This window comes from Macrobrachium nipponense, chromosome 3, assembly GCF_015104395.2.
Source record: "Macrobrachium nipponense isolate FS-2020 chromosome 3, ASM1510439v2, whole genome shotgun sequence".
NCBI classification, from domain to species: Eukaryota; Metazoa; Arthropoda; class Malacostraca; order Decapoda; family Palaemonidae; genus Macrobrachium; species Macrobrachium nipponense.
The window spans coordinates 81967999-81993143 of NC_087202.1; the positions used below are offsets into that span (position 1 = coordinate 81967999).

At 37.9% G+C, this 25145-nt stretch overlaps 1 protein-coding gene across 1 annotated transcript; it reads left to right on the plus strand.

Moving 5' to 3' along the window:
* Positions 1–918: 918 nt before the first annotated feature.
* Positions 919–23229, plus strand: LOC135221856 (V-type proton ATPase subunit F-like). The gene is made up of 5 exons (XM_064259796.1): positions 919–1069; positions 7194–7275; positions 18182–18264; positions 19119–19244; positions 22931–23229. Exons 1-5 carry the CDS (start codon positions 1019–1021, stop codon positions 22958–22960), a joined length of 372 nt encoding a protein of 123 aa, XP_064115866.1. The 5' UTR covers positions 919–1018; the 3' UTR covers positions 22961–23229.
* Positions 23230–25145: the final 1916 nt, after the last annotated feature.

Here is a 25145-nt window from a genome sequence, read left to right on the forward strand (position 1 = left end):
TTGATGCATTTCCTATATGAAGCTTCTCGTATAAGATGACGTGTTGAGTTGCGGTATTTAATGCAGAAAATAAGAGCAAAAGACTAGAAGAAAATAAGATGGTCTAAGTCAACCGAAACAGCACTGCTTTTCAAGTCTGAGTGGAACTTCGTCGGTCTGACTCGGCGCCTCTGAATTATTTTCGTTAATTTTAGGGATTATAAGACTTGTAGGCCTACAAGCACGTTGGATAATTGCCGCTGTGCATCTTGGTTTTAATTTAACAGTGAGATGATGTAATTTCTTCTATTCGCTTCATGTCTTGTGTGTATTTGCTTTAGCTTTTTATGTGACCGCTATCTAGATTTTCGCTATCTTTTAGCAGCTGGCATGTTTGCACAACACTTTTCGCGCTGCATGAAAAAATAATGGAAACAAGTCTCTCTATTTTTGCCATATCGTAATGTCATATGGTTCCTACCTAGTTCCAAATCTTGGTCTATCACTGTATTAATATTCATTTCACAGAATTCCATTAACGTTGGAATATTCTAACAGGAAATCCAGATAGATCTGCTTCGACATACCGTAAAACCAAATCAGCCTCGTTTGATGCGTATATGGATATGTTTTATTAGCTGAGATGATCAGATGAAAAGCTGCAAAAATCGACAAAAACCATTACGATAGCTGATACGTCAAAATGACAACTGTGTAGTACCTACTACTAGCTACATCTCTGTTTAGCGCTTTTGAACGTCACGAATTTCTTATTTCAATATTTTATTGTAAATATACGTAAAATTCTTATAAAACTTATAAGTTTATTCCATCCTGAAGGTAAAGAATGTAAAAAATGTCCACCATCTATTAATAATCTGGATTAACGCGCACAAAAATAATTCCTTACCGTATTGTCTAAATAGCCATGGCGATCACGCTGTCAAAATCGTACCGTAGTGCTGTGACGTCACACCTCATATGATTCCGAGTCAAAACACAAGACTGAGCTGAGGAGGAAATCAGAGCAGACGAAATCATGGCCATAGCAGCAGCCCAAGGAAAATTAATTGCCGTCATTGGCGATGAGGTTAGTGAGTGACGCGTGTCGTATGTTCATGTCTGAGATAGATTTACCTAGATTTATGACGGAAAATAAGTGCAAAGGGTTATATACCTAGTGTTTGAGTGAGGTTGAAGGTAAAGCAGCCTACCTTAGGGTAACCTTGAAGTCTCTTCCTTGGTTGAAGTTACACAAAAAGTTGTAATGGTCGTTGTCCTTAGGATACCTAGTAAGTACCTTAAGGTTAAACAAACGTAAATGATTTAGGTCCGTAAAGTAGGAAATATTTAGATAGGCTAATACAGTACACTGTGATACCTATTGTAATGCCTCGTCTTAGGTAGCTACTATATAGGGTAGATCATCACAGCAGGCCACGCAGGCCAGCTACCATCAATGCAAGCCACCCTCCGAAAAAGTACATTATAACGCGTCCTGACACCCGAGATGGGCATCAGTCGCGACTTGTTGTTGGTGAGAAACGGAGCTAAAGACCTCTACTCTCCTTTCGAAGTAAGTATTTTCCCCAAAGTTAGAAATTAAGGCCAAATTTTAAGATTTAAACAGATTTAAACAGAGGGTACTGAAAACGGTCTCAAACGTAGTGGAAACCTCACCAAAACGCGTTCAACATTTTTACTTACAACTCGAGGTATTTAGAAGATTGACACCATCTCGATGTTTACGGAGTAGCTTGTGTCAATAAACTAACCATTTCCTGTGATAAATCCGCACACCACTTGTACCCACAGACGCTGGAGCACTTTTATCACAACAATCGAAACACGATTTCTCATCAACAACAAGCCAGGCGTAAACAGCTGTTGGGGTAGAAGATGACGAGAAGCGTGCTCTTGGCTAATTTTTAAATAAGTAGTAAAACATCAATATTTTACATATTTATGATGATTAATTTGAAAATATTCGTTATTGAAAAAGTAACTCGACTCTGACTCAAATTTAAGTAATTATTTTTCTGAATTAGAACGTTCTTTCAAGTTCTGTATTATGACGTCACGACATCTTGACTTTCGTACCTATTGTAAATAATTGCTATACTCAACTGTCATTGCAGAACAGTTTACCAGTTATTCGTGCAGATTGTTATCAGCTATACATGTAATTGTTATAATCGTAATGCGCATATATATCTTTATTATTTACTTTTTGGATATATGAAGATGTTTTACTGCTGGATTATCGCCGTAGTGTGACGCAATCGTTTCGGTCCATGGGCCTCTGTCTGTTTTCGCACCATAAGAAATTATGGGGCCGAATTTGCAATGACCAGAAAGTCGTTAAAAGAGGAAAGTTAGCATTGAGGGGCATATGTTTTGACTGAGAAAAATACAAATTTATTCAATAGCTAGCTTGTAAAAAATACTTGGTTATAAAAACTTGATTGACAACTAAGCAGCATGTCTACTATGGGTTTCAGAGACAGTGCAAGCACGTTTTTGGGCAATACCTATTTCTGTAACGAACACTCGTAACAGAGCGAGATTTTTCTTTAGTGCATTACCCCCAGTGCCGTAATTTATAAGGGTATCGTGAATCACTAATCGTAAAGAATAACTACACTTGTCCTTGTACTAATAGACCAAAACTCCATTATCCAGAAATGGATAGGAACACACCAGTAAACAGCTCCACCTACCCTCTCCCCCCACCTCCACCGCCACCCCTGTCCTTCTTCCTTCCTTCACCTTCCCTTCTCTCAGCCAGATGTACGAAAACGTTAGAAACATTTGATTTTATCTACGTTAGAAATATCTGTAATTTTTCGGGGTAATTTGGTTGCAAAAAAGGGATAATATACATGAATTAAATCAAAATTTTTAAATAACAATGTAAATTTAAACTAAATAACGAGTAAAGTAAACAGTTTAGGGAATAAAACTTTGCAGTTTCGTCGTCTGTCGTCGTCTGCTGTTTGTAATTGTGTTTATGGCGCGCGCGCTTAGAAACCAGGAACAGCAACGGGTTTAAAGTGCAATGTGGAGTGAACTGAGACCAAAATGTGTATAATAACAATCAAATAAGCACTGTGGAGTTTCAGTTGTGATGGCAGTAAGGATAAAAACCGCCGATTACAAGGTAAGAATGAATTCAGTTCCAACCATAACCCCGGGAATAACAAGTTTCATACTTTCACTAATATAGGCAACAAAATGTTGTTTTATTGTGCTGATTACAACTGCAATCTTGAGTAAGATCAATAAACGTTACATACATACGCTAACATTGTTCAAATGAGTGCTGGGAAGGCTGGGGAAAGATGGTGTCCGTCACTGATGAGAACCGTCCATGAAAAACGTAGCCGCCATATTGGATTTCAAAACTGCCTTGAAAACATATTTTACGAAGAGCTCACATGCTTATTTTAGTTTGTATGGGGCTTTCATATATCACAATATGTTGACGAAACTTCAGTCTTTTAAATGGTATGCTTAGAGTTGCAATTGTATTCATGTTTCACCAATTAAATATCGAGTGAATAAGACCCGTCTACCGTGATGAGGGTTGGCCTGTACTGATGTTTCCCCCTATATAGCTAGGCTATATGAAGCATTAACTTTTATTGTATCTCCCGTTTCATGTTTTGCTATGCATTTCTGTTTACTATTGTTGTCAAAAACTTCATATTTTTGCTTCCCCATGCATTTATATTTAATAATAATTAGGAACTGTACCTAGTAGAAATGGGTTTCTAAGCAAAAATTAAAAACTAAGTTAATTTCACGTAGGGTAAATGACCGAGCGGTGACGTAGTGGCCACCTCTCTTGGAATGCGGCCACTTCCCGAGAAAGTGCTTGAATTTTGCCATTATTTTGTAATTTAGGAAAAAAACGCTTACTTCGAGAGGAACGTAGAGGTCTCTGTGTGCTGCCAAGATGGACCACAACTCTCTGACTGATCCTCATGGCAACGAATTAAAGTACTTTTTCGGGAAGGTGGCAGCATTCTCGGATCGGTGGCTGCTATGTTGCTGCTCAGTCATTTACCCTGCGTTTAACCATAAGACGGGCAGTCAGAAAATGTTCGTGTCTGTAATCGGTATCAATCCCAAAACCTGTTATAAAGGTTAAAGATATCAGGGCCAATTATAGAAATGCATCTTAACTGTACCATCCTTAACCTAATCAAAAACACCTTGGATCTTTACCTATTTGGGACCTGCACCCCATCCTCCCTAACCTAACCTAACCTAACCAGGAACATTGTAAATCTTAAGAGAGAAGTATAGGGATGCATCCTAACATCATCTTTTCTGGCCTAACCAGATCTAGAGCACCAGGTCCCCACTTAGTAGTTGGCATCTTCACCTTGCGCACTGGGTCTTAACTGGCCAGGGGGCTACCAACTTCACTGCAAATTCTTTGAATTAAGGTTTTGGATGTGCTGCCATAAGGCACACATTTATTCCTCTTGTGTTGATCTCTCTACATTAATATAGTTCAGTTGAGAGACATTCATCTTTACCTGTGGAGCCATTTGAGTCTTTAGAAATGGCTTCTTTAAAGGGCTTGTGTGTGTAAACTGTCTCTAGGTGTTCCTATCATCTGCAAACGAGTAACCAAATTCCCTGCATTTTTGTCAAATTTTAGTTTGTGAGATGAAGACACTAGTTATTTGTTCTTGCCCTGGGTTTATTGCCAAGAACCATTTTAAGCATTTCATTCTCATGGTTATTTAATAGAACCCTATTATATCTAAAATGCATTCCTTTGTTTTTGTTTGCCATTTGGTGATAATAGTGCATGAAAAGCTTAACCCTGATCTGTTATTGCTGAAAGTAATTTGGCTATTCAGAATGTAGGAGGTATTGTTACTTCATTTAGTTTTGAGAACTTATTCTTTGGAGAACGTAATTAGTGCGGATTTTTGCTGTGTATATCTTTAAAGTCATAGAAATTTAATTTGAATTGCACCCTTTAGCCTGCTTGGCATAGCAAGTATTGCACAACCTTTTCCTGAAATCAACAAGAGGGACCTTGTAGTCTCTTTTCTTAATTCTAAAGTCTAAGTCTGAGTGTTGACCCCCTCCTATTCCTGGTTCTGAATTCACAGCTTCACCTATTTGCGGATTTTTTGTGGAATGTATATTCACATTATTCGTGAAAAATTTGCCCAATCACAGAATTTTTCCTAGAGAAATATTCACTTACTACTGTATTTTTGTATTATTTTTGTAACTAAATACATTTTGACAAGTCATTTTTATGTAAGTAACTCACCCAGAATTTACATAGCTAAAAGTTTCTAGAATGGGCAGCTAGAATTTTGAAATTTGTGCGCTGCACTATTTTCTAGTGCCTAGGTGACTAACCCTGCCGACTTTTGGGAATAGAGAGGAACAGCTAGCAAAGTGGCTTCAGTTTGTTTCTGATTGCTGTACTAAAACTATTAGCTCATGCTGAGTAATAGTACCGTGGGTAATATTATTTACATAGCTCTGCTGTTATGGGTACATAGGGACTGTAAAAGCCATACTAAAATTTTATATCAGAAAAAGGCATAATATTATGAAAGTTTGCATTTTTATTTTTTTACACTTGCATGGTCAGTGATACTTACATTGCTCAGTTTATCAAGGAAAATGTAATAACCTAGTTTTCCTGTTGGGTTAATAGCTTGACTTTTCATTAGGGCAGACAGCTAACTTGGATAGATTTACTTTCTGTTTGTTATATGAATCTTGACTAATTTTGCATTTATCCTAATTCATCTTACTGGAGAGTAAACTGTTCTCCCCAGATAATGAGGTAAAAATTGAAAGTGGAAATAACTTTGTGCAAGGATGGATAGCCTACATTAGGCATTTCTTCCCTTTGTCCATTTATGTTGGCTCATAGCTTCCTTAATTTTCTTCAATTCACAATTCCACCAAAGTTGTCTCAGTCTTTATAAAGAACGGCGTTTATGCCATTAGAAAGCTTAATTCTCTTAACATGGCTATGTTATAGAATTTAAAATTTTTTTGAAATTTATATACTGAATCTCCAGCAACATTAAAACAGTTTTCTCAAGGAGCGTTAGGAATTTTTTTTAATACAAATGAAAGTGACATCTGATATTTGTCCACAATAGAGCAATACTATGCTGGATAAGCTGGTTGTATGAGGTGACTAATCTGTACCTGATCATGTGTACAAAGTCTACATTACCAAACCCTTGTGGAAGAATAGGTGTATGCATGTAGGGGCATGAATAATTGTCATAGCAGTTGTGTTGGTTAAGTTCTTGTTGTCTTAGAAATATGTACTTTAGTTTGGAAAGGACTTTAAGTAAAATGAATGAGTAATATGTTTTACAAAAGTGGTGTTTGAAGATATGAGCATCATATAATATGCAGTTCAGTAGGTCTGAATTTTGACTAGATCCTATTATTTGTAAATTCAATAGTTTATGAGATTATTTTACTTTATCACCTGGATGATGTCATAATTTCCATTTCCTGGGAAAGTGTATAACTGAGTAACCAACACTTTGCTAGGAATAAGCAGGGAAATAAAGCAATCCAAAACTGGTAAGAAACAGAAAATTCTGTAGGTGTCACACAAGATTATAGACTGGATGGGTTTTATGTGCAATGTTCTACTCTTAGAGTTTAATTGAAAGCCAGGGTTTTTCCTGACTATCAATAACTTCTATTGGACAAGTAATGAGATAGGATTTAGATTTAGTACAGTATTTGAATGAGAAAAGTAAATTTTGCAGTCTCATTGCTGTGTACAAACATTCCGAGATACAAACAAACAGGATCGCAAATTAAAATTGTGTTCAGGGTGCTTCCCTTTGCCACCCGTAAATTCAGATTTAGTTTTGCGTGCCTATTTTGAACATATAGTATTGTGTGCACAGTGAATTGTGTTTTAGGATGAAAAACCATAAGTATTGATTATAAATCATTCTGTACTTAAATAGGCATGAAAGGTACAGTAACCAACTTTCAAACAATTCAATATATACTACTATGTAGATATTAGTTGCAATGTAGAGTTCATGTAAAGATAAGATGTACTGTATATATTCATCTCTGATTATAGTACGTAGTCGTCATCTTTTTTGTATTTTTAATCTTAGTTTGTAATGCACTTTAATTGTAATTCTTCCTAATGATTTCCTAAATATTTATTTCACTTGCAGGACACGTGTGTTGGTTTTCTCCTAGGAGGTATAGGAGAGATAAACAAGAAACGGGAGCCAAACTTTTTGGTTGTTGATAAAAGTTAGTACAACCCTGGTTCAGCAAAAATTAGCATTACATTTATAAATTATTCAAAGTTTAAAAGAAAGACATTTATGAAATTTCTTTGCTCTTTGTACTGGAGTGAATTTTAGCATTATGCATATTTTATTTCCTTCATGCATTTCACTCACATTACTTAGCATTTTTAAGAATTTGTAGAATTAATGTAATGCAGGGAAATGTACATTTATTATTTCTTATGAAACTTTATGAAGATTTTTACATTTTGTACATGCAACTTCCCCGGCAGATATATACTTAGCTTATGTCTCTGACGTCCGACAGAAATTCGAATTTCGCGGCACACGCTGCAGGTAGGTCAGGTGATCTACCCCCCTGCCGCTGGGTGGCAGGAATAGGAACCGTTCCCGTTCTAGAACCAGATTTTCTCTGTCGCGGTAGTGTCAACATATGTTGTTGCTACCTCCTGACTTGATTCTTGTTTTTCATCGCCATCGATCTTCTGGGCTGTCTTTTGCAGGGAAGTACTGGGTCTTTGGTTCGGCATACGCTTTTATTAACTTTTTAATGAATTTGGCTTCGAAAATTTCGAAGAATATATGACGTGTAACTACCGAAATTTTCGGTAGACACTCACATAGTTTGCAAGAAAGGGAAATATTAATATTTATTCATTAATATGTGTAATAATAAGTGTTAGAATTGATTGAGGAAATATACTGACTTCCTACTTTAGGGAGTCAGTAAAGCATGTAACTAGATACGTTTCTTTTAAAAGTTTTTTAGAAACTCGTACTAACGAGCAATTAGAGTATTTACAGTACTAGTAGTGTTGCATCCTCATCACCTTCTTACTTCGCAGAAACTTCAAATTCATAATTGCAATTTGAAGACAAGGATTGTGGCTCAAAATGCGAGCTATTGAAAGGTAAGAAGTGATTACTAGTGTTCCCCATTGCAGTGGAGGGTGCGTCTGATCGGCTCTGTCTCGCTCCCAGGCCTAGACCTCTTTCAAGCTCCCAAGCCCAGGGGAGAAGGAATGTCGAAAGCCGTAAGGGGGTTTCAGAGAATAACCCCACCGGTCAGGCGTCCCCTCGGCAGGTTCTGTAGAGCGTCCCAGACTGCCAAGGATAGCCATTGAAAAGGCATCCTTAAAAAAGTGCGTCTCTTCATCTTACATCCGAAAAGACGAAGAATGTATATGTTTTGATGATCTAGCGCGTTCTCTGAAAACTAAGAGAACACTGAGCAAGAGCCAGCCAGGAACTTAGGAAGCCGCGTTCCAGCAAGCTAGTGTGAGCCACGTTCCAACAGCCAGCAGCGAGCCGCGTTCCAGAAAACAGACTAGCGCGAGCCGCGTTCCTACAACCAAACGCGAGCCGCGTTCTAGCAACTGAGCGCGAGCCGCGTTCTAGCAACTGAGCGCGAGCCGCATTCTAGAAAATTTTTTCTTGGCGCAAGGCGCCTTCAAGAGACGAAGCGCCAGCTGGCGCAAATTGCAACAGAAAAACAGACGGCTAGAGCAAGGAGCCTTATAGTACAGTGGCAATCAGAACGATCCTTCCATTGAACGTTTCCGGGCAAGAGGCTCTTTCTAAAAGGGGTCTAGTAGGCGCTCGGAACTATCAGGGCGCACGGGACCTTCCACACAAGCGAACGTTCCAGGAGCGAGTCTCCTTTCTAGCGTGCGGAACATTCCAGGCGCGCGGAACTATCCAGGCGCTAGGCGCAAGGAGCCAGGCGCCAGAATATTCCAAATCTTCTTAAGAGAGAGAGGTCAGTCGCGAGGCTCCTCTTTGAGTAATGCGGACACACTCCTTCATTCATGCTCTTCCCTCGTTATGAAGAGGCAAGCGCTTGGGGAGTTTTTCTTATTAGAATCTCATCGACGTTTGGGTATGATGGTGGATAGGAAATATCTACTTCCTTCCGTAAACCCTACAGACGAACAGGAATTCTGTCTCTTCCGCGATTTATGAGGAAATCACGAAGATTTAAAGAGTTCCTGGATTAACTTCCTTTCTTAAGGAGATATATATTAACGAAAAGAACGAAGACAGTAAAAATTTTTCCTTTATCTGCCTCGGCAGGGAAAGAAGGTAGTTGAGTATCTGCTGTATGAGAATACGATACGGCAAATCACACATTCCGTAGTTACTTCTTTGTAGAGCAACTCAATTATCAGTATCCTTCCAGGAATTTCCTAGGAAGGACTACGCTTAAAGGGATTGTTAAGACAACACCTACTTAGCTTCTAGATTTATCGAAGTCTTGTTTCGCTTAAATATGCATTAATAAGAACTTCCTGAAGTTCGATAATTTTATAAGATTCCTTTATTTAATGGAGTAGCTGGCAACTCTGGAAGAGTAAGGCCAGACGGCTAACGGAGACTGCTATCGCGCCTTAGAGACCAACGCAGTAACATGTAGGTGTCGGTCATGAGTGGTTGGTTACATGTCTCTCTCCTGCGGGATGGAATAACTAACCGTGTCTCTCCCCTACAATCGCGGTTTTAGCCTCGGATTGAGGGGATAGTTAAGCAAACATAAATAAAATATTGTCTGCCTTTTGCTAAGAAGCTTTCAATAAGAAAGATATTACAACCTTTCAATGCTGTTTACCGTAGGTAACATTATTAAAGGATTCTAACGCAGCGGAACTCTATATTATATGATGCTCTCATGCTTACGAAAGCATGGCTTATTAGAGTACAGTAAGTCCTCGGGTTACGCTGGTCTCGACTTACGATGTTTCGTGGTTACGAACGCGCCCCCATAAAAATATAAAAAATAATATTTTGCGTTGTTCCGTCTTACGCGGTTTAGCGTCGTAAGCAACGTAAACAAACGCAACTAGTTCCAGGCGCACGGCGGAAGAATACGCTTTGTGGGGGAGAGGACGGCGTCGCTTCGCTACGCTCAGTCCTCGCCCATACGCCATTTTGGTTGTTTACACTGCCTCTCTCTCCCTCGTGTTGTATCGTTTTTGTAACTTTTTGCTCTTTGTTATGGCTCCCAAGCGCAGGCGGACTCTTCTGATGGTAGTGCATCGAAGAAAAGAAAGGCCATCACCATGGAAATTAAAGTGGACATTATAAAGCGATCTGAGAAGGGAGAAACGCCAACAAACATTGGCCGCTCGCTTGGCCTTAGCCGTTTGACCGTTGCTACCATTATCAAAGATAAAGAGCGCATCGTTGAACATGTGAAAGGATCTGCTCCTATGAAAGCGACAGTGATAACTAAGCAGCGTAGTGGTCTAATAATTGAAATGGAAAGGTTATTGGTGCTTTGGTTGGAAGACCAAAATCAACGGCGTATCCCAGTCAGCCTTATGGTGATTCAGGAGAAGGCGAAAAGATTGTTTGAAGCAGCAACTTCTGGAGGTTCTTTTTCTCTTCACTAACCTCCCCCAGTCTCTCCAGCACCGCAGCTTCCTCTCCAGTGTGCAAGCCAATCAAACTAATAAAGGTAAGGAATTGTTCTCTCGTTGTTATTGATAGGTATTTACATTAAATCATGTGGTATTTTTCAATGTTCCGACTTACGCTGAAAATCGTGTTACGATGCATCGTAAGAACGGATCTACGTCGTAACTCGAGGACCCCCTGTACATGCTTAGTGAGAAGATGAATGTAGTAGAAGAGAATTCACTTTAAGACTACGGTATGGTCAAGTCTTATGCGCATACCGAGGTTAACTACAGAATTCCTAGTATCCTTACAAAGGTTTCCTAGATTAATGCTGTTTACCACAATGTGACAGTATTATAAAGGAGTCTAATACGGCAGAGCACGAAATAATATAATTCTCTCATCCTTTCGAGAAACGCACACAACCTTTTTAGAATCGGATATTGCTCAAGAGAAGATGGGTGAGTCGGATGGGAAACATTCTCTTTGTGGCAGAAGTTGTTTCCCTGAATGGACTATACTACGTATATAAAAGTTTTTTCCTACTAAGAACGGAATTAACACGTGAAGGAGGTCGGGTACCATAAGGGCACAGATGTTCTGGCACATAACCTTAAAAGAACTAGAAGGAAGCGCCAGCCTGGCAGAAGCGCCAGCCTGGCGCAAATTGCGCCAGAAGTACCATCCAAGATATTTTCTCGTTTTAGCGAGTTATTAACCTAAGAGTCCAGTAGTGGTTGGTTTGGTGTTTGCTTCTCACCTCGGTGGTCGCGGGTTCGATTCTCGGCCATTCCATTGAGGAGTGAGAGATGTGGATTTCTGGTGATAGAAGTTCACTCTCGACGTGGTTCGGAAGTCACGTAAAAACACCATACAAACAAACAAACCAGTAGCCTCTCGGAGGCTCGGTAACGGCAAGATTCGTTCCTGATTTCGTTACCCATTTAATCGGAAAGGGGTCGCTTACAAGGAATGATGGAATTATTTTTTTTTTTAATCACTTAGGCCAATTCCACGACACTCTCATATCGCAAAGAGCATCGAGAATCTCTTTTTTCGCCCCTGTTCGCGTTAACAAAAGAGAACCTATTTGGGAACAGACACGGAACGTAACGATCCTTAAAGGTTCGATGCAAGATTTTGCATGTCCGTGAGAACCTTCTCGATCGAAGATAATAACTGTTAACGTATGTCTAACATTTATTGAAAAGAGTTTTGAGAACCTGCGGAAAGTCTTCATAGATCTCTTCGCAAGGTAGAAGACGAACAGGCTTCCTATAGACTGCTTCCTTTCCTCGAACCAAGAGAGGTAGCAATATACGACATCTTTAATTTAAAGAAGGGGAATAAACTTTAGTCTTTTTTCCCCTAGTTATAAATTCTTAACAGATATTAAGATAAATGGGCGTCAAAGGAAGAGAGGATGAATGCCTCATTTTGGCCTTAGAGAGGTTGGATTCACAGAAGTCACGTTCTTCTCACAGCATGTTTCGTAAGGCTTTTCCAAGAGTATCTGGATATTCTATCAGAATCTATTATAAATAGACCTGAAAAACCTCTCCACTCTGAGTCTTTCCACGTGCAGACTGACCAGAAGTGGACATGAATGAGAGGATTTTTCAAGGTAAATGACAATAGTCATGGCTAAGACATAGAATTGCTGCAGATCGTGCTAGATGGAATGAGGAAACTGTCCTCTTCCGATACCTCTGTGAACCACATAGCGAGGTTTTTTCTTCACTTTCAGAGGGAAGAATCACCTATGTATATATCTGCTATCAAAGAACGCAGTAAAAGGCTATACTCTGTCTCTACAAGGGGAATTAGAGATAACAGAGGATTAAGATCTTCGGGATCTATACGATACCGCAATACGACAAGAGTAGGATATCATGTACTTCGAATGGAATTTTTTTTTGTGGCCACAGATTCCGTGTTCCGACAAAATGGAACTGCTCCTCATCAAACTTCTTTGAGGAAGTTTATGAAGGAATTCTTTGTTTCTCTTAGCCCTAAACGACCAAGAAGACAAGTGAATTTTTTGTGCATTGGAATCTCGCATCAGATTCAATGGAGACTCGGCAATGGGTTCTTGCCAGCATAGTATGTCTGGCAAAAGAACTAAATCCCTCTATTCCTGACGCAACGCTTTCAGATAGAAGTTTAGTTGCCCAGGCAGGGTACTTACATTTTCATCTATAGAAGAAGAGATGGTTTAAACGTTTGCCTACAGAGTCTTCGGGGTGCGATGAGGGCTCAAAATGCTTCCAGAAGGTATTCAGAAGAATACAATAAGAGCTAGAAATCAGGGTTCCGCCCAATTTCAGCTCAGTCTCTCCTTCGACTTCCAGACTCCTTCCCTTCCTTCGGGCAAGGATAGGGAAGATTCGGCAACGAGGAACCTCATCAACATGTAAGAAGAGATCTCGTTAGCAAAAGAAGTGTTCACGAAGGATCCTCCTCGGAGGAAGACTCTTCTCTCTCGTATTGTTAGATATCCTGTCGTCTACTGGGTGTAGCTGACTAAAATCACTTCCCCTTGCCAGGGGCCAAAAGCTCAGAGGGGAAGAATTTCTTCCACCCTTCTCCAGTCTCCTGATAAACAATGTAGCGCCAGCCAAGCGCCAAATGCCAATACAGGCGAAAAACGCCAGAGGCGGACAGTTCCAAGGAACTCTGTCATGGCCGGATACTGAGAAGGAGCGGGCCTCCAACCTGGCGCAAATGCGCCAGAGGCGAACAAATCGGACAGATATAAGAGTGTCCGATGTGGACATCGCCAGACAGCCTAGAGACTCTTCCAAGCTCGAAGCTCCAGCAAGTGTGGAGGGGCCAAGCCAGGCGCGAGGCGCCAGCCAGGCTCTAGGAGCCAGCCAGGCTCTAGGAGCCAGCCAGGCTCTAGAAGCCAGCCAGGCGCCATCCAGGTGCCAGGCTCCTTCAAGGCTAGGCTCCAGTCAGGATTGAGGATCCATCCAGGCGCAAGGCTCCTTCCAGTAAAGAGAAACCTAAAGCTCTGTCATGTAAGAGGGCTAGTCCCCATTGATATGATACAGGTAAGGCTCTGCCATGTAAGTGGGTCAGCCCCCATTGGCACGATCCGAGAAGGCTCTGTCGTGTAAGCGGGCTAGCCCCCATTGACATGATCCAGAAGGGTTTGTCAGTCATAGGTCCCTACCTCGCTGAAACTCTTGAGGCATGCAGACTCATAGACAGTAATCATGAAGTCTTCTGCCAAGCTCCAGGCGCAAGGCGCCAGCCAGACGCAAGGCTCCAGCCAGGCGCGAGGCGCTAGCCAGGAGGGAGGAGCCAATCAGGCGCCAGCCAGGCGCGAGGCGCCAGCCAGGGGCGAGGCGCCAGCCAGGCGTGAGGCGCCAGCCAGGCGCAAGGCTCCAGCCAGGCTCTAGGCGCCATTCAGGCGCAAGGCTCCAGCCAGGCTCTAGGCGCCATTCAGGCGCAAGGCTCCAGCCAGGCGCGAGGCGCTAGCCAGGCTCCAGGCTTCACCCAGAAGAGATCTATATCAAAGAATGCCCTGGCCTTCTTTGAGACAATGTGATCTCCTAAGCACTTGACAAGTGCATTGATGATTCCTTCAAACAGCTGAGAATTAAAAGCGCATGAAGTGCGAGCTTTTCTGTATTCTTGTTCTTTCCTTAACAATATGTCATAAGGACATATTAGCTGTCACATACGGGAGATGCAACTCTGTGTTGACTTCCCATATCCGAAGGATGTCAAGATAACCTACGAGAGATCCTTCTCTCTTGGTTGATACGTGTCTGCGGATACATTGCTGGGATAGGGAGCCGATACTGATCCTTAACTAGTGAGTTAAATTTTAGTTAACGTCGTGTTTTTTCTTTGGGTTGTTTGAAAGGAGTTTGGGGATAACTCTTTTCAACTTAAGCACTAACCCTCGTGTTAGGATCAGGTGATCGGGATCGGTGTTGTGCTCCTTAATTATGCCACTAGGCATAGGCATATTGTCATGTAAGAGGCTCTGTCGAGTAAATGGATAAGACCCCATCGACAGACCCACAAGAACTCTTAGCCATAGGTCACATCCTCGCTGAGGCTCTTGAGGCGAAGCAGATTCCTAGGCATTAGCCATGGAATCTTCCGCCTGAACAAGTAGGAACCAAGGTTTTATTTATTTATTACCTACAACGTATGTTGTTTACCTGTCTATTCAGTAAATAGTTGTCTCTTACCCACCACCAAGGGTGTCAATCAGCTAAGTATATATCTGCCGGGGAAGTTGCATGTACAAAAATGATATTGTTAGAATACAATAAAGTTTTGTACATACTTACCCGGCAGATATATACGATGAATGGCCCACCCAGCCTCCCCTCAGGAGACAGGTGGAAGAGAAAATCTGGTTCTAGAATGGGAACGGTTCCTATTCCTGCCACCCAGCGGCAGGGGGGTAGATCACCTGACCTACCTGCAGCGTGTGCCGCGAAATTCGAATTTCTGTCGGACGTCAGAGACATAAGCTAAGTATATATCTGCCGGGTAAGTATGTACAAAACTATTGTATTCTAACAATATCATTTTACATAAGTACAAACTGTAGTTTTGCATATACATATCCTCCTTGATTGCTCTTGTTCACGATGAGATCTGTATTGGAGGAAAGCATTTAAAAGCTAAGTAGGTCATTTATTTGATGCATATCTGCCTGTAGATGATGCGCATGCACAAGTATTGAACCGTTGCATTGCAAGAACCCTTCATTATCATGTTGGCCGTCATTGGGGTAGATTATCACTTTTCAGTGCTCTTTAGAGTCCTGCAGTCATGGAAAGAATTCTTATTAAATTAATCATCTTTATGCAGTGGGGGCCCCCGTATTCGCGTTCTCCGGATTCATGGACTCACGGATTCGCGTATTTCTCTCTGGACCATATCTACCCATTATTCAAGGGAAATTCGCCTAATTGCTGTATTTTTCTATGAGAAATATCCAGAAATTCCTGGTTTTTTAATCAATTTCATCATAAAATGCACTTTTTGTGATAGAAATATTAAAAAAACCAGGTACTATACAAATTTTTAGTGTGTTTTTCTTGAGTTTTAACTACCAAAATAGGCCGTTTTCATCATTTTTATAGGGGTTCCACCTATTCGCAGATTCTAAACATTTGCTGGGGGGGGTCTGGTACGCATCCCCCGCAAGTACGGGGCAACCACTGTATACACATATTTCATTTGACTGTTTGATACCATATTGGTCTTGTTTTCATAAAACACTGGTAAGTTTGCTGTCATGTGTGTTACTGAACCTCTCTCATACTTTTGAATTATTTCATTTCTGTATTTTGTAATGAATTGTTTTTTTTTAATTTGTTGTGATTCACTCAGCATTAAATTAGCTGCCTTCTCTTGAGGATTAGTCATTTTCCATTAAACTTGCATATGCTTTGGAATTCTATCATGATATACTTTTCTATTTTTCTTGACTTATGATCTTAGTCTTAAAGAGGCAATTGCATCAGTTACTTAGTAATAGGGTCTCATTTTCATTTCCCCCTCTTTTCTGACCTAGTAGCCATTGCATGAGAAAAAGCATGAGTGGGAAAAAAGAAAGACTAGGGAAAAGAAGGTAGTATTCAGTATCATTGCTTTGTGCTGACAACAAGAAGCTGCTTGGTGCCTATTATGAACAGTACTGCTGATTTTTGTAGTTGTACTGGTGAAAAATAGTCGATAATTGCTATTCAGTGCCTAGTACAAGCACTTCTGGTAATCATAATGGGACTTTTTGTCACACGTCAGTGATAATGAAGGTTCTTCGCAGCGTACTTTTTGACCCAGTTGCATTGCTTTCGGTCATTTACTTTTCATCAATTCTTTTTAGTCGCATATTGCTTAGGACACCAGAGCTGAATTATTACTCATCACTTTCACTTTTGGTCTGTTCAGTCACTTCTTATGAAGTGGTCCAGTGTAACTTTACCTTGTTCCAGCTTCCACTTTACATCTCTTGGGCAAGCCTTACAGAAGTCTCAAAATGTGACTCATTATCATTAAACCACCATAATTTATAGTAATTATCTTGCAGTCATTACTTTGCATTGCCTGTGGGCATTTTCACTATGGTTGCTGAACTTGCTGTACTACAGTACATACTGATGGGGTTTTGATAATAGGTACTGGACCTAACAAAAGGGTTCTCAGTGATTATTGTTGTGTGTAATGAAAGGGTTTTTGTAACTGCTTATGAAACCATCTCCAAGCAATCACAGTGATAAAACAGGAGTGTGCCTTGGTGATATTTACTTTAGCTTTAGTTGATCCATGTGGTCTATTGGTGATTACTCTCATCTCAAACTCAGTCAAGATTATTTTGTTTTCCAACTCTTGATGTTGGCTAGTTGCTTAGACGTAAAGTCAGTTCGTTATGTTTGCTAATATAAATTGTACTACAGTAACAAACAACAAACATGCCTCTGCACTCTTCTTTACCGGAGCTCGGTCGAGGACCAACATTCGCCTCATATACGCATGAGTTGCCAGATGCCACAGATTCCTTGTTTTACCATCTTTGATTGTTTTTAACCAGTTTTCAGCTAGGGCTAGAAGATTATCCTATTGTTAAGACCGAAGGTTTGTTAGCTATGTAAAATACAAATTGATTAAAAATTTGTCATTTTTGCTCATAACACTAGGCAGGCTACTACTACATATTGTGACATTTTCTAGCATCAGGTTGAATACTATTGTACTCTGTTAGCTGTGGCTATAGCTGAAATGTGGAATAGTTTGCCTAGTGCAGTTGTAAAATACATTGATCTTCAAATATTTAAGCTAGGAACAAATTTATTCCTGCTGTTTGCTAATGTCTCTTGAAGTTTTGGTGTAACTTTATTTCCTATTCCCTCATTTTTATTTATTTATCACATTTTCCTATAACTTGTCTCTCTCTGCAGGCTAATTTCCTTTGGAAGCCACTTGGGTTTATAGTTTGTTGTCTTTGTCCATCAAATATTTTCAATTTAGGATTTAAAGAAAGAAAGAAAGTACAAGATCACAACAAGAATGTATTTTATGACTGGCAGTCAAATAACATTTTCTCTGACAGGCAATCAAATATTTTGTGATTGATCTTGAAGTTGTACTAAACTCCAGATACATAAAACATTTCCTAAATATTTATAATTTAATGTCAAATTTCAAGGCCATCACAATCTTAATGGCTCTGGCACTGATTAGGAATCCACTTTAATGTTAAACTATCTTATAGACTGTAAAATAAATTAAATTAGGTTTGTGTATTGAACTCTAGATACAGGAATTTGTTATGTTGATGGTTGGACATTCTTTAAGGTTATTACGAGGATCCTTTGCCAAAATAAAAACCTAACCTGTCTTAAGTGACAAATTTTGTTTTGATGCTGGTAGTACAAATCTCATTTGCATTGACAAAATGTTTTAGGTGATAGATAACATTTTTTACCAACTTGTGAGATTATTATATTATGATTAGATTTAATTTTTTAAATTTGCAGATACCAGTGTACAGGAAATAGAGGAAGTATACAAGAAATTCATGAAGAGGGATGACATTGATATCATCCTCATAAATCAGAATGTGAGTGTTATGTGATGTTTTCTAAGAATAAGTTTTGCTTTACATTCTTCTTCTACTTCTTCCCAGCTTTAACCCATTTTTATGTGGGGTCGCCGATATGAATGAGTCATCTCCATCGATTTCTGTCCTGTGCATCATTCTCATTAATACCTTTCCATAACATATCTTCCCCTACACAGCTTTTCCTTTCATTCTGATTAGATGATTTATTTGGTGTAATTCAAAAAAGGTTAGCCATTTTTATTTTTTGCAAACCCTTTCAGGTTTTGGCCACTCACAAATTCTCTGTGCTGCATACACCTTATTTAATTTAGCACCCTTAGCACAATTGTAATTCACTCTGATCGTCTATTATAGAATTATTTTTATTGTAGTATATTTTCATTCTGCCTTCATGATTAAGCTGTTTTGCATCATACAGAGGATGCAATATGCAACAAATATGTCTGAAAGAAGGTTGCACTCAAGTGACAGTATCACATTATCATTTCAGCAGCTGAGAACAGGATGATAAAATTTTGCATCCTAATCTGAAAGTGGTAATGTCCTATTGCGTATTACTTTAGTTTATTTTTCATATTGTAACTTTCCTTGTCGGGGAAGTGGTAGTTATTTTGGGTTGTTTCAACAGTTCATTTGATTGTGTATCTAATAAACTATTGGTTAAGCTAATACAGTCATTATGTAGTATGTTGTTGATACTGGTCTTAGATTATGGAAACTCGCAGGGTGTATGGCATAATGAATTTTATTTGATTAGAAAGGTAATTTGACACTCACAGTGATATTTGTGAGGTACTTATTATGGAAGAATTTGAATTTTATGGATTTCTAACCATTTTTATGAATCACAGATTGCTGAACAAATCCGCCATGTCATAGACACTGACAACGATAACCCACTGCCTGCTGTTCTAGAGATTCCTTCGAAAGACCATCCGTATGATCCCACAAAAGACTCTGTCCTTCGGAGAGCCAAGGTAGGATGAGTTTACTTTTGACTCTACGAGTCTTTCATTATTTGCTGAACATTTGTCATTACCATTTATTTCCTTCATTATTACTTAAAAGCAACCTGAAGTTGTAAATGAGGGGTCAGGACTAAGTTAGTGGACAGAAGCATAAGTTTCTTCAGAAATACAGGAAGTTCTTCATCCTATAGGTAATGTTGCAGTGTTTCCATTCTTCCAAAGAGAAGGCAAATTTGTGAGTGCTACAAATTTTCTGAAAACAATAGTAATCTTTGGACTTTCTGAAAATAGTAGTACATAATCCTAGGAGCATTGAAATCAGCTACCTTTTTAAAAAAAGATGGGGAAGCTCCTGGTAGGGTCTATGCTGCTGTAACTGTCAAGCCTCAGAAGCAAAATTTCGACTTCTCTAGTTTTGAAGGCCACTCAAGAGCAGTTCCCTACCAGTCTTTCAACCCATTTGCCAGACTAAGTAGGAGGTCACAGGAGTCGTAGCATCCCCTACTTACACGCGCACTGAGGAGTGTGACAATTCTGGGCTTTCATAGATTACCTCTCGCCTAAGGAGTAAGTGTCCTATATAAAAGGCGAGGGTTTTTATTTCTGTAGGAACAAACTAAAAAAATTTTTAAGTAATTTGTATTTTATCTAGGTATACAAACCATAGCCTTTTATCATAATCTCACTCAGCCATTTTGCCTTTTCCCTGTGGCTGAAGAAATAACTAGCGACGGAAGGTGAGAAACGGTATCTGCCCCCCACCCTTCCATAGCTACCAGTTATAAAGTTCGGTGACTGATCTAGCTCATCCTGAGGTTACACATGTATTGAATGCTATGGTTTGTATACCTAGGAAAAATTCTATAGATAACATGGCTGGTCTGCTCTTGAGTTTTGTATATCCTCCAATTTTGTCCAGCTAATTGAGGAACCTACGCAGATTTCTAGTAATAGATTAGACATATGCACAGATGTTCCAGGTATTGTCAAGTCCAAGGTCTGTGAGAAAAGTATATACACATATGATCATTGCACCACTAAAAAAGACATATCTGTCAATCAGTACATTCCTAATTCCACCATTGGAAAAATGGTCTGGCTCGAATCTAGACCCAATTGGGTTTGCATTACTATTGAAGTATGTCAGGCGCTTAATATTTCAGATGTTATATCAAATCCAGATCCCAAAAGGAGCTAAAGGAAATGTTGATGGCTATTTTTACAAGTTATGTCCCTAGAAAGGTCATTAAATTCAGTACAAATGACAAGCCATGGTTTGTTGTTTTATGTAGACGAGCTTACCATGACCAACAGACCAAACTCTACACATGGAGATGCAATCATTCACATGAAAATTACACCATCATTGTTGAGTCTCGCTGTGCTGCAAATAGACTTTATTGTATCGCTGAGAGAAATTGCAGTAATTCCTTAAAGAGGAAACTTGAAGCAATCACTCAGACTCATCCGTAGTGAACCAAATTGGCATCATCATGGTGAACAGCAGCACCAATATTTAGTGAATGTGCCTCATTTTAGAGTGTCACAGTTCCAGAGGTCCTTTATTCCTCACACTGTTGGACTGTGGAACATTCTCCCTGAGGGTGTTGTGCAAGGGGAACTTCAGAAGTTCAAGTGAATATGCAATGGATTACTACCTAACGCTATTCTCCTTGCATTGTAATACATTTTTATCTATCTAGGTGAACAACATATTTTTCGGAAGCTTGAATTTCACGTCAGTGGCCCCTGTGGGCTTGTTCCATAAGATTAGGGTTCCTCTTTTGAATTTTATATATAATAATTACGGTACGTCAGTGTCAGTGTAATATCCAGTCCCTATAACTTTCAGTATTACGAACAGAAATTTAAGACTGTGTAGGTGGTTCATGCTTTGGGGGGGGGGGGGGGTAGCCCATAGATATGGTGTGGGCAGATACGTGTAGAAGTTCAAAGGGTTACATCGTACTCTCTTAAAATGCAACTTTATTGATTATATATATATATATATATATATATATATATATATATATATATATATATATGTATATATATATATATATATATATATATATTATATATATATATATTATATATATATATAATATATATATATATATATTATAATATATACTATATTATATTATATATATATATATATATAATATATAGATATATATATATATATATATTTATTTATATATGGATATATATATAATATAATATAGATATATATATATAGATATATATATAATATATATTATATACATATATAATATATTAGATATATATATAGATATATATCTATATATAGATATCTATATATATAGTATATTGAATATATATATATTATATATTTATATATATATAATATATATATAATGATATATATAGATATTTATTTATATATTATTATATATATATATACATATATATATATATTAATATATATATATATATATATATATATATATATATATATATATATATATATAATATATATATATATATATATATATATAATATATATATATATATATATTCATATATATATATATATATTATCTATTATATATATATATATATGAAATATTACACAAACTTATTGAAGATATTTACACTTGTACACACACACATATAACCCTACACGATCATACAGATGATTCTTTATTATACGTACTAATACTTATACTAAGAATTTATAAATAAATATATTTTCTTCGCAGGGGGATAGTGCCATCAGTGCACCTCATGAGAGGCATTACTTAAGGTTCTTTGCAGCATCCCTTCAGCCCTTAGCTGCAACTCCTTTTTTTCCTTTTACTGGCTAACCATTCTTATTCTCTTTCTTCTATCTTATTTTCCATCCTCTCCTACCTTTTTATTGTCAGTTTCTATTTCAGTGCTGATTGACCTCATAGGTCCCAACGCTTGCCTTGGCCTTTCTGTATTCTATTCTATTGTGTTCTATTCTACAAACATGCTTATATTGTCTTCCTCACAAATTGCTTCTGGTAACACTGCAATTATAGCATTAAACAGTCCAGCACATGAAGAAACAGTCTGATGACACAAACTTGAGTTGTGACTTCTTTCAACACAATCTCTCCTTTTTCTCCAAATAACAACATTCTTTTACAATGCTTCATCAAATTCAGTAGTATCTTCTCACTGTTTGTTACTAAATCTTGACTCCCATGTTGTGGATATCAACCATACTTGGATTTACAGCTGTCCCTTTCCCATGAGAGCACAATTGGGCTGTGCAACTCAATTAATAAATCTATATAAGAAACTTAATAAATCTATATAAGAAACTTATTAGTATAATTCTCAGAATGAAGACACAAATTATACAATAATTATTACAAACAAACATGATAAAAAGTAACTATTCAAATTTCCTAACACAAATCACTAGACTATCTGATTTTCAGAGCCTTGTAAGTATCAGGTTTTATCAATTCTTAAGTATTTTTCATATTCTGTCTCTTTCATGTTACCAAACCTTTTTTAAAGTATTTGATCAATATTTACTCTATACATAATTAGTTGTAACTTAGGCAACTTGAAAATGTTAATTTTTCTTATTCTTGCTTTGCTAGAGGTAACGCCATATAACTTCACCATTTGATCGAAATTTCCCAGTTTTCTGTCCGTGGAAACTTAAAGATTTTTCTTTATTTCATTTTCAGGGTCTCTTCAGTGTTGATGACATGCGCTAAAAGCTGGGATCTTATACCCAAGCTGTTTCGTTGTACATTCCATGGCTTGGCAGCAAAAATTATGCACAATTATTTTTCATTTTCTCTTACTTGTGAGGGTTGTTGTTGTGAAGTTGTGTAAGGGTTGAAATACTCATACCTAAGATTCATATATTTGCAACATTTTAAAATTGTATCAAATCAACTAACATGTATGCAAGTTTTGAATTTTGTAATTAGGTGTTTCATAGTCACTATAAATGTATAGATAATATAGTTTATTGTTTGAATCTCTTTATTTGTATTTACCTTAATAGGAACAAAAAGATACAGTATTATAACTCAGTTCAAAAACTTTTAATGTCATCCTGACTGACTGGTATGCTTTTAATTTTTCAGACCTTTTCAATATGATCAAGCATATGGAATTGATGTACAGTATTTTCTTAGGCTTAGAAAATTTTAAAAAAATTCAAAACCTGTCTTTATAAAACAAGTTGAACATAGTATTATACAGTAGTACAGTACCATAGTATTATATACAGTAGTACAGTACATAGATGTCATAACATACCTAGGTATACCTAGCTTCCTGATGTCAACTTTACCCGGCTCCAGGTTTTACAGCTAATTTAATAACATATCTCTCTGGCTTTTCATACGAGTCTTTAGGGTCTCCGTTCTTAGGCTGTGTCCCTAATTTGCAAATATGGCTTATTCGACATACACTAATTCCTCTACTACATAAAATGCAATGATAGCACAATATGTTGTGTACATATTAGTATAATTGTAAAGTATTCACAATGTTCACTGACTAGAAATGTCATCAGTTTTAGTTAACTGAATCAAGCTTCTAGAAAGACAAATTTTGTATACACATCTAAAAATCCAAATTCTTGTTTCTAAAGCTTGTAATTTTTTCCTGTTTTATGAAAATATCACTCAAGTCATAAAAATTAACTTGACATTTTTGACTGGAAAAAGAGATTTTCTTTATTGTAAATTGTTGTGGCAGGAACCATTGTGGTAAACTCTGGAAATAAAAAACACTACTTACAATGTTTCAGATGTGTATGGTATTTGCAGATAATGACAATAAATTATATCAATCCAGGAAATTAATCATGTTTCTGATTAAAATTTCTGTTTGTAGAAAAAGAGACTTGGCACCAGAAGAAATATATGGTTCAGTAGCATCATGGGTGAGAGAAAGTTGGCTGATGCCTCCTCTCTTGGTCCAATGGCCAGACTCCGTTGCCACCAATTCTTTGTTCTACATTTTTAGTTGTTTTTTTACCGGTTTCCAGGCTGGCACTAGAAGAATTTATCCTCACGTTAAGACTGCAGGTTTGTTAGCTATGAAAAATACAAATTGATTATAATTTTATCATTTTGTTACTAAAATAAATTAGTTAGGCATTCTTACATTTCATAACACTCATTTATCTTTCATTGACTTTCATTGATGACATAAGAGCTTTATTGAACATGGATTAGATGGATCTTAGAGCCTGTGAGAAGATAAGGCTGAACAACATGCCTTTTCTTATGTATAATTCTAGTAGCTGATGTAGTTGAGTGAGGCGAAAGAGTTGCCAAACTTTACCCTCTTTGTCGAATCCAGTATATCTTGAACCAGAATGATTATCATTTGTGACAAAGCCATTATCATTTCCAGTAGGTCCCTTTGGTAGGTGAAAGACTGCCCTAGACTAAATAAGCACCCTTACCTATGTTACATGACAAGTAACTTTAAATTTTCATGACCAATATGCAAATATGGACTCCCATAATTTGTGCCAGGTCACAAATAACCCAACCTCTTGCGTAGCTGTAGAACCATTCAAAACTATAAGATTTTTAATTAAATATTGGATAAAAAGAGCGATACAGTATTATGGAGGAATGAAGAACAGATCAACAGAGCAAATGTTGATATATATGACATTCTTAGTAGAAGAAAGAAATATGCATTGCTAAAAGTAACAAAAATAAAGTAAGAGTAAGCAAAACTTGCTTTAGAATTACAATTACTGTATATTAGGTGGACACAAATGAAAGGCACACAAATTAAACTCATTAAGGTGGCCTCACAAGGCGTTTTTTTCTCCAGCTTCGAGCCGTTGCTGGGGAAAATGAAAAACCGGGAGCTTTTAGCTTCCCGACAGAATGGGAAGCAGCCAGCACGAGCCGCAAGCCACAG